This window comes from Hyperoodon ampullatus (assembly GCF_949752795.1).
Source record: "Hyperoodon ampullatus genome assembly, chromosome: 3".
In the NCBI taxonomy this organism is placed as follows: Eukaryota; Metazoa; Chordata; class Mammalia; order Artiodactyla; family Ziphiidae; genus Hyperoodon; species Hyperoodon ampullatus.
In genome coordinates this window covers 154,691,682-154,702,903 of record NC_136916.1, presented here as the reverse complement: position 1 = coordinate 154,702,903, position 11,222 = coordinate 154,691,682, and the positions used below count along the sequence as shown (strand labels likewise).

The window sequence follows — 11,222 nt, the reverse complement described above, 5'->3', positions numbered from 1 at the left end:
ACTATTGAGCCCGTGTGCTGCAACTACTGAAGCCTGCATGCCTAGAGCCCATGCTCTGCAAGAAGAGAAGCCACCACAATGAGAAGCCCACGTACTGCAAGGAAGAGTAGCCTCCACTCGCTGCAACAAGAGAAAGCCCATGCGCAGCAACGAAGACCCAACACAGCACCCCCCCCCAAAAAGCCGGCATTTATATTAAATGGCTAAAAATAATTCTGCAAAATATAGATTTTATTCCTACAGTTCAAATTTATTTCCTTTACGTTTTGCAATTACTTTATGTCAATTATAATAGAGTAGAAAACAAAGCAGTAACCATAAAGTTGAGAAAGCATGGCGCTGACTATGCTCTGTCACTGAACAGAACTATTGTTTGCCAAATGCTAAAGTGCTTTGGAACAAAACCATTCACTCTACATATAAACCACCATGGTCTTAGGTTAATCATTTACATTTTACTTTTTTGCGTGCTTGTGAGCCAAGCAGACTCAATGGTATGGTGTTAAATGGTATAAGATAAAATTTTGCTAGTCCACTTGGGAAAAAATTAGGTTCATCATCAAACATTAACACGTGACATGAATGCTAATTTGAGGCACTGTTCTTTCTCTCAGTAGGAAAAGAAATGGATGCCTTTGAGTATTCATTCAGATGTAAGGAACTGGATAGGGTACATCATTGCCCTTCTGGATTACGGTAGCCCTACAGTGGTTCTTAGGATTAAGAAGTGTGGCTGGGAAAAGAAAGAGAAGTTAGTCTATAAAACTAGAGTGGAATCGGAGTCATTCAAGCAACAAGAAGTATTTTTAATTTCTTTTGAACAGTCCAGTCACAGGTAGACTCTGGTCTGAATTACATTTTATAAAAGTCTGGAGTTACCACATAAAACGCCTTGTAAACAAACCCCAGACCCTAGTCCATGGTCAATGATATACTTCTATAAGCCATGTTGTTTTAACAGGTAAATACAAATCTAAAAAAATATTTTTAAAATTTTGTTCTCTGATGCCAAAAAGGAATGAGAACTTCCCCCCTCCTTTTTCATAACACATTTCCTTTTATTTTTTTTATTTTTTTAACATCTTTATTGGAGTATAATTGCTTTACAATGGTGTGTTAGTTTCTGCTTTATATCAAAGTGAATCAGTTATACATATGTTCCCATATCTCTTCCCTCTTGCATCTCCCTCCCTCCCACCCTCCCTATCCCACCCCTCTAGGTGGTCACAAACCACCTAGCTGATCTCCCTGTGCTACGCGGCTGCTTCCCACTAGCTATCTATTTTACGTTTGGTAGTGTATATATGTCCATGCCACTCTCTCACTTTGTCACAGCTTACCCTTCCCCCTCCCCATATCCTCAAGTCCATGCTCTAGTAGGTCTGTGTCTTTATTCCCGTCTTACCCCTAGGTTCTTCATGACCTTTTTTTCCCCCTTAGATTCCATATATATGTGTTAGCATACGGTATTTGTTTTTCTTTCTGACTTACTTCACTCTGTATGACAGACTCTAGGTCCATCTACCTCACTACAAATAACTCAATTTTGTTTCTTGTATGCTAATCTTCTAAAAAGGTGAATAAACTTTCTGCCAGTTTTACATCCCAGGACTGTCTTTTGGGGGAGGGGGCCCTTGGAGCCACCACTTTGAAATGTGAGCATTTAGAAGGATGGCACTTTGTCTCCCTGACTCTGGGGGTTTAGCCTAAGTGCTTGGCTCCAGGTAGTAACTTTCAGTTTGTCAAAAAGATATGAGAACTTTTATTTTTCCTTTGGATACAGACAGTTAACATGTAAATAATGGATTATATCTGCCTGGCTATATAGAAGGGTGAGATTTCCTTGTCTTGGCAATCTCTTTAGTGGCCTGCCTGTAATGTGCATCACAGTCTGATTTTATGCTGGTTCAATAATAAAACTGTCTCCTTGTCTGCACTTATGAAGAGGATTATCTGGGTTGGCAGGTGATTTTACTTTTAGTCTGTTTCTCCATCATGTTCCTACTACCAGATGAAGTACTAGAATTTATCAGGAATTCTTACAATTACCCAGAAAGAGAAATATTGCTATCTTTGTTTCAACAAGGGACTAAATTGACACACAAATAAAGGGAAGGTGCTGTGAGTCAGTGGCAGAACTAGGAATGGAGCCAGCAGTTCTAACTCTGATCCTGAATGAAGAGAAAAAGAAAATGCAGAAATACCACACTTCTTCCCCCACATAATTTAATTAGATTTTCAAGCTAAGTGAAACGGCTTGCCCTATGGTTCAATGGAATATAATGCTGCATCCTCTTCAGGGGTGGTTATTTCTGGAGCATAATCCTGTAATCCCATTGCTTGCACAAATTCAGACAAGGTCAAGGAATCAGATTTAACTCCACTATGACATTTTTGCTCTAAAAATAAGCCAATATTGTCCCTGTAGGGAAGGCTGATGGAGCGTGTGAATAATGGCTCTTCAATTCCCAGTAGCTCCCGGGTATGCTGAGAAATTACCTGTAATGCAAGCATAATTTTTTAATGGGATTAACCTGAAAATACAACTAAATCAAGTAAGTTTTACTTAGTCTCCTAGACCTCTTGAATGCTAACCCCTTAAGCTAATTCTATGCGGAAATAATAACGAAATAACACATTGAAAGTCTTCCTACCCTGGCATTATCAAAACACAGTTCTTAAGAGAAACATCACATTATTTATCTTTTTAAAAGTACCACTTAAAGATGTTTCTAGGCCCTTGCATTAGATAGCCATGGATGGGTTCATTTCTTTTTTTTGGCTGAGCAATTTGACCAACGATATGAGCAGATAATATGTTCAGATTAGGAGCCATGACTTTCTCTAGGAAGGTTAATAAATAACTTTATAAGGGGCTCAGTTAACTAAGAAAAAAATTATTACTCAGTTATTCAATTTATTTGCCTGGAAAGAAATCTCAAACACTAAAAAGCAGACATTAAAGTTCCAGTTATTTTATTAGTGCTTATACTTGTATATTCTTTTAAAATATCTTTTGCCACAATTTCAGTGTCTCTAAAACATACTTTGTATTCATTGAGTACCATGCCACTTGATATCCTAAACTGTCATTGCATTTTCAAAGTCTAGTTTTAATTGCAGGTCTGTTATAACACTGCTATTTGAATTCATATTCTGCCTCTGGGTGAGAATGTAGTCCGTGAAATTGTTGCTAGAACACAGTCAAAGGAGTATGTGGAATGGATTTTTGTTTGTTTAAAACTACTGGCCATAGTTACAAGGCTGGAAAATTCACACCACAGACAATTCTTAACCTGATGCAAAACTGCCCATTAGGAGTACATTTTAGATAGGTAAAATACCATTATTAAAGCAGATGTATCATGTCCTTAAGATCTGCTTGTTGATTCATATAACAGTGTGGATTAACCTTAAATGCATTTTGCTAAGGGAAAGAAGCAAGACTCAAGGCCTACATATTATTTGATTTCATTCGTGTGACATTCTGGAAAAGGTAAAACTACAGGGACAAAAAACAGATTAATGGTTGCCAGGGATTAGGTGGAGGGATAGGCTGACTACAGTGGGGACACGGGAAGTTTTACGGTGATAGAATCGTTCTATACAGTTCTGTGGTGGTGGATACATGACCCTGTGCATTTGTCAAAACCCACAGAACTGTATACTAAAAAGAGTGACTTTACTGCAGGTAAAATTTTTAAAAGCCAGGATGTTGTGGGAACCCATGATGGAATATAAACTCTGGGCAGATGAATCTAACTTTATTGCAAATTAAGACATAATCTCACTGAAGTGGGCTGGGAAGAAAGGAGATGACCTAAATAACTTTAACTTTGAAAAACAGTGCATTGTCTAGTTAGTGTAAGGCTAATGACAAAAAGAACCATACACAAATACTGTACTCTTTTGGTAAATTTGTTTCTCATAGGGATACATATTTATAAATAAGCAGAGCCAGGTTTCTCACTGTCAGAGAAAGAAGTTATAAAGAAGCAAAGTGGGGTAGGGAGTAGGAAGGATGAAAGCTAGTATGAACCCTGTGGTGATGGACTAGAGTCAGGGATATCAGTACGAACACATGCTTACAGAAATAAGATAAATATTTGTGTATACATGGGTTAGTATATATACATATATTTCCTACATCCTTCTGCTGAGAGTGCCTAGAAGCAGTAACACCTCAGTAGCAACAAGCACAACTAGTGACCACATCTTGATTTCTAAATACCATTCTCTAATAAAAGCAACCAGGGCTCCTTGGAGACATGCCTGCTTCTAGGGCTGTAGCAAGGAAAATAGAAAATGAGTCTGAAGTAAAGTGTAGTGCCAGAAAATGCTAAAAAAAATAAAATAACGAGAACATGTCAAAAGGACACAGGAGACAAACTGAAAGAGTTCCCAAATAGGGAAGAAGGGACAATTAAACAGAAGAGTTCCTTAAGCAGAGTTCCAATTAAACATGGAAGGAATGAGGAAACAGAAAATCATCATTAGAACAACATAGTAATAACTGAGGCAGGCAAGATACACTGATGAATACTAAAATTAGTGGGCAAAACTTTAAGAAGAAACAGGTAATTTGCATAGCCTCAAACTACCTCCCCCAGTATATCTACTACTGTGGTATTTACTCTATGTCCATAAACTCTTTGATACTCTTCCCTCCAGGAGGTGGAGCTTAATTCCCCTCTCTTTGAGTGTGGGCTGGACTCAGTAACCCACTTCTAATGAACAGAATATGAAAAGGGAAACACAGTAACTTTGTAGTGAAGAAACCTGCAGGCACCACCTTGACCAAATGATCAAAGTTAACATCTCCAGTAATAAATCACATTGATACCATGTACTCCCTGATATGATTAGATGAGAAGGGCTAATCATCTCTGTGATAGTCTTCCCCCAAAGCATAATCTCATAAGAAACATGAGACAAACTCTAACTGAGGGAAATCTACACAATACCTGATCACTACTCTTCAAAGTGTCAAGGTCATGAAAGATAAAGATCAAGAAGTTGTCATATATTGGAGGAGACCAAGGAAACATGACAGCTAAATACAAGATAGTATCCCCAACTGGATCCTGGAACGAAAAAAGGACATCAGTGGAAAAATTGCAGAAATCTGAATAAAGTCTGTAGTTTGTTTAATAGTACTGTGCTGGTGTTAATTTCTTAGTTTTGATGAATATATAAATGGTTACATAAGATGTTAACATTAGGGTAAGCTGGGTTAAAAGTATATGGGGGACTTCCCTGGTGGTCCAGTGGTTAAGAATTGGTCTTGCAATGCAGGGGACGCCAGTTCAATCCCTGGCCAGTGAACTAAGATCCCACATACCGCAGGGCAGCTAAGCCCATGCGCCACAGCTAGAGAGCCCAAGTGCTGCAACTACAGAGCCCACGTGCCACAATGAAAGATCCCACGTGCTGCAACTGAGACTGACGCAGCCAAGAAATAAATAAAATTTTTTTTTAAAAAGAGTATATGGGAACTCTCTGTACTATCTGCAACTGTTCTGTAAAACTAAAATCATTTGAAAATTTAAAAAAATATATATTTTTGTTTAGTGACAATTGCTGACATGTTGTTATGAATTTGTGCTATTTAAATAGCTTGCAATAAGGCAGGTGTAATAAAATTCCTGAGATATTATTAAGCTTATAAGGCTCCACTTTTAACATAAAATCATGCATATGAAAGGAATAAGCAATTCATCTATATTTTTCTCCAAATATTTATCACAGAGTTATTTTGTTCACTTGATGGAGTGAATAGTTTAAAATATTTTGTGAATTATTTTCTAAGACAGAAAGCTGAAGCAAGTGCTATCTTGTCTAGCTTGTCCCTAGAATAAATAAGGTTGACTTTCTCTCCCCTTTTTACCAAGCTAGTGCATCACTATAAATGGGAAAGACAGGATAGTGGTTTCCAGTGCTCCCTTGGCCAGGTGAGAAGAATCAGTGTTTCTCTTTCACAGAACTAGAACAAAAAATCTTAAACTTTGTATGGAGACACTAAAGACCCCGAATAGGCAAAGCAATCTTGAGAAAGAAAAACAGAGCTGGAGGAATCAGGCTCCCTGACTTCAGACTCTACAGTCATCAAAACAGTATGGTACTGGCACAAAAACAGAAATATAGATCAATGGAACAGGATAGAAAGCCCAGAAATAAACCCATGCACCTATGGCCAATTAATCTACAACAAAGGAGGCAAGAATATGAAATGGAGGAAAGATAGTCTCTTCAATAAATGGTGCTGGAAAACTGGACAGCTACACGTAAAAAGAATGAAATCAGAACATTCTTTAACACCACACACAAAAATAAAGTCAAAATGGATTAAAGACCTAAATGTAAGACTGGTTATTATAAAACAGAGGAAAACACAGGCAGAACACGCTTTGACGTAAATCGCAACAATATCTTTTTCGATCCATATCCCGGAGTAATAGAAAGCAAATGGGACCTAATTAAACTCAAAAGAAACCATAAACAAAACGAAAAGACAACCCACAGAATGAGAGAAAATAGTTGCAAATGATGCGACTGACAAAGGATTAGTCTCCAAAATTTACAAACAGCTCATGTAGCTCAATATCAAAAAAAAACCCAGTCAAAAAATGAGCAGAAGACCTAAACAGACATTTCTCCAAAGAAGATATACAGATTGCCAACAAACACATGAAAGGATGCTCAACATCACTAATCATTAGAGAAATGCAAATCAAAACTGCAATGAGGTATCACCCCACACCCGCCAGAATGGCCATCTTCAAAAAATCTGCAAACAATAAATGCCGGCGAGGGTGTGGAGAAAAGGGAACCCTCCTACACTGTTGGTGGGAATGTAAATTGATACAGCCACTATGGAGAACACTGTGGTGGTTCCTTAAAAAACTAAAAGTAGGGCTTCCCTGGTGGCGCAGTGGTTGAGAGACCGCCTGCCGATGCAGGGGACATGGGATCGTGCCCCGGTCTGGGAAGATCCCACATGCCGCGGAGCGGCTGGGCCCGTGAGCCATGGCCGCTGAGCCTGCACGTCCAGAGCCTGTTCTCCGCAATGGGAGAGGCCACAACAGTGAGAGGCCCGCATACCCCAAAAGAAAAAAAAAAAACTAAAAGTAGAGGTACTATATGATTCAACAATCCCACTCTTGGGCATATATCCAGAGAAAAACATGGCTCAAAAGGATACATGCACCCCAGTGTTCATTGCAGCACTGTTTACAATAGCCAAGACATGGAGACAACCTAAATGTCCATCAACAGATGAACAGATAAAGATGTGGTACATATAATAGAATATTACTCAGCCATTAAAAAGAATGAAATAATGCCATTTGTAGCAACATGTATGGAACTGGAGATTATCATACTAAGTGAAGTAAGTCAGACAAGGACAAATATCATATGATATCACTTATATGTGGAATCTAAAAAAAACGATACAATGAACTTATTTACAAAACAGAAACAGACTCACAGACTTAGAGAACAAACTTATGGTTACCAGCGGGGAGGGGAGGGGTAGATTGGGAGTTTGGGGTTGACATGTACACACTGCTATATTTAAAATGTTTTTCCGTGAAAAAAGAAAAGAAAAAATTAGTGTTTCTTTCTTCCTGCACCCCTCACCAGTCTCACCTATACATTCTCTGGTCATCTTAGTATTTTGTAGGAAGAACAAAGGGAAAGGTGAGTCATTTCTGTAGGTGTTAGAGACATAAAATGTATGAGAGCTTTGGAGGAGAGGTTACTGTGGGCTGGGAAGATCAGGAAAGACTTCATGGGGAGATGAGAATTGAGTTGGGTCCTGAGGGATGGTTAAGATTCATATTAGTCTTGTGGGGGAGGGGGGAACTGAGCAAAGATGTAGAGGGAAGAATGCACAAGACAGGTTTGTGAGGGTGTGAGCTGGACCTGTGAGGCTGAAGCAGAAGATTCACATAGAAGAGAACCAGGCGAGAGAACGGTGGTGGGAGAAAACTTGTGGAGGGCCCTGAATCCTAAGCTGAGGAGTTGAGACTACCTTGTAAGTAGAGGGGATCCAAAGAAGCTTTGAGTAGTACACTGTATAAATAGTTGAAAGGTGAGAGTCTAAAAGCAGGGTCCTTGAATCCAAAGAGCCTATAGACAGAGGCTAAAAGCAGGCTACTGGAACATTCTAAGTACCTTCTAGTAAAGGTCTGATAAAGGTCTGAACAAGTGGGAATGGAGAAAACCAGACACTATAGGAGGAACTGATAGTTCTTGGGATCTTTGTGGGGATCGAAGGAAAGAGAGGAAGCAACCACTCTGAGCCTGGGAAACTAGGAGTATGATAACACCGTTGGGAGATATTGGAGGCCAAGTTGGAATAAAAGGAGGATGGTTTGAGATGGTAGCACTGTTTCAGTGCTCTAGTGGGAAACCATACACAACTCACCTTCATGTCCTCGAAATCTGTTATACCCATCTGAGGGAGGTTTGAGCAGTTTACATGGATGAGTTTTCGGCCACTGATGAAGTTTGTGGTAAAACACTCCTGTCAGTACAATGAGAACGTCACTCAAAAGATGTGTGGCAAATACCGGAAGAAAAAAAGCAAGAAAGAGAATAGGAGGTGGGAAGGAAGGAAAGAGGGAGGGAGGGGAGGAGGAATAAATAAATCATGTTTGTCTCTAGCTCTGTACTGAGAAAAAATTTTAATTTAATAATCCCACATATTTTCCATCTAAACTCTTGATTAAATTTCATACTGCTGCTTAATTTTTTTTTTGGCACGATACAACCAGTGCTTCTTTCTTGCCTCAACTACATTTTTAACTACAGTGGTACCAAAGATTTCAGATCTTGTTTTGTTTGTGGAACATAGTTGGCAGTGAAATAATAGGATTCACCCTATTTAAAAAAGAAAACTATCCTTGGTTAATTGGCTATATAAATTAGTACTGTTAGGTGATCATGATACATATACCACATTTGGGGCAGATACTAAGATTAATAGTACAAGTTCAAGTTAAGGGAATTGCTACTAAAACAACCTAACAAAGTACCAAAAAGTCTACCTTGGATGAAATCTTTTTAGAAATACAGATTTCTATGAAAAGAAACCTACATAAATTTCTTAGTCTTTATTCAAGGATTGCAGAGAAGTATAATCACTGTGATGAATAGGAAAAACAAACGTGACCTTTCCTTCCTCTCCCAATATACAAATATATGTGTATCAGTGGAAAGGCCAAAATTAAAATCCAAGTTACCTCTACCATAGTCCATGCCTCTTCTACACTCCTTCTAGTGAAGATGCAAAAGCTCAGGTAAGGATAGAGGAATAAGAGGTAGAGGAATGAGAGTATACGATTTCAAAAAATGTTATTTTTGTATACCTTGTATTGAGGGAAGCCTAGCTGGCAAAACCACTCTGCAACTTTCTCTGGGCTCCATTCAAGATACTCAAATCGTAGGTCAGTACTTTTTTTGGGCTGGGTTTCTTTATCTTTAGGTACCAGTGTCATTGACTCTGGGGACAGATCTTTCTTTTCATTAGAGGACTCTTTTAAATCCCTCTGAGACTCAGAGAAATATGAGTAGAATTCATAATTGGTATCAGAAAGCTGAAACAGATTTTGGAGTTCTTTAGAAAACTCATAATCTGTATTCCCTGAGTCTACTTCACTTATTGGAAGAGACTCTAACACAGAGTCTTTTGAAACGTCTTTAGTTTCTTTTACTAACAACTTTCTTGTTTGATAGTCAGAGTACTCTGGCTCATCCCTGTCTATGGAACACTTAAGTCTGATTGGTTCTGGCCTATCTTCCTTGGCAAATTCTACACGTGTCTCTCTTCTAAGTAGTGGTTTGGCTTTATATGGTAACTCTGAATCTATCTTCTTAGTTGGCTCTGTTTGTGTCTTCTCTTGCACCTCTGGTAGGATCTTCTGTGGTGGCACCTGACCTGTTTCTTCAGTTGACTTTCTCGGTTCTTTCTTTGGAAACTCTGGTTTAGTCTGTTCTGGTGGCTCTGGAACTTTCTCCTCAGTTGACTCTCTTAGTGTCTCCTCTGATCTGGACTTCTGTGATGGTGCTAGACCTGTCTCCTCAGTTGATTTTTTCTGCTTATCTTTTTGATCTGGGGGTTTGGTGTCCTCTGGTGGCTCTAGAACTTTCTCTGCAGTTGACTTTCTTTGTGTCTCCTCTTGAACTTCTGGTTTGGTCTTTCCTGGTGGCTCTAGAACTGTTTCCTCAATTGGTTTTCTTGATTTTTCCTCAGAAAACTCTGATTCGATCTCTTCTAGTGGCTCTGGAATTTTCTCTTCCGTTGACTTTCTTTGTGTTTCCTCAGTAGACACACTTGGTTTCTCTTCTGGAAACTCTGGTATGGCCTGCTCAGGTGGCTCTGTTCTTTTCTCTTCAGGTGACTTACTTTGTGTCTCCTCTGGAATCTCTGGTGTGGTCATCTTTGGTGGCTGCAGATCTGCCTCTTCAATTAATCTTCTTGGTTTCTCACTTGGAAATTCCGGTTTGGTCTGCTCTGTAGGTTCCAGACCCGTCTTTCCATATTGCTCTCTAAGTGACTCCTCCCAAACTTCTGGTTTGGTCCCCTCTAGTAACTCTAATCTTGTCTCACTGATTGTGGTCCCTGGAACCTCAGACTCGGTTTCCTTTCGTAGCTCTAGATCTGTTTCCTTAGCTGCCTCTATGAGTATATCCTCTGCGACATCTGGTTTGGCTTCCTCCTCTGGCTCCCCACGCTTTTCGTCCACAGGGACCTCCAAATCCTTGAAAAGCTCTACTTCTATCTGTCTGGATGTCTCCGACTTTACCTCTTTGGGAATCCCTAGCTCAATCTCGCTAGAAAGGTCTGTCTTGGACTTGTGGGGAGCCTCTTCCTCGGACGTCCAGGTGGGTTTCAGGCGTAGGTGTATATTCTTAGCACTCGCCGGTGTCTCCTCTTTGAAGCCCTCTTCTTCCGTCTCTGGTTGTGGTTCTTGGTCAGTCTCTACAGGCAGCTCCGGCCCTGCCTCTGCCATGCTGCCTGGTTCGACATCTTCAGTCACCTTAAGAGACTGAAGTTTTGGTCTCTCAGGCGGCAGGTCTTCATCTTCACCGGGGCCGGAATCATAATCTTCTGGGACTTCAGCCGTGACGCAGACTAGCCGACGCGCCCAGGGCTCCTAGCAACCCCAATTTCCGATAGCGTGTCTATGGATACCACGACTTCCGGCCGGGTCTCA

The 11,222-nt window shown here is 39.9% G+C and overlaps 1 protein-coding gene across 1 annotated transcript; it reads right to left on the bottom strand.

Moving 5' to 3' along the window:
• Positions 1-2,262: 2,262 nt before the first annotated feature.
• SAMD15 (sterile alpha motif domain containing 15) lies at positions 2,263-11,033 on the bottom strand (the record flags this gene model as incomplete). The annotated part of the gene is made up of 3 exons (XM_079699193.1): positions 9,375-11,033; positions 8,432-8,530; positions 2,263-2,499 (listed from the first exon to the last, which is right to left on the bottom strand). The coding sequence occupies exons 1-3, from the start codon at positions 11,016-11,018 to the stop codon at positions 2,263-2,265; spliced, it is 1,980 nt and encodes a 659-aa protein (XP_079555319.1). The 5' UTR covers positions 11,019-11,033.
• Between the last annotated feature and the right edge of the window lie 189 nt (positions 11,034-11,222).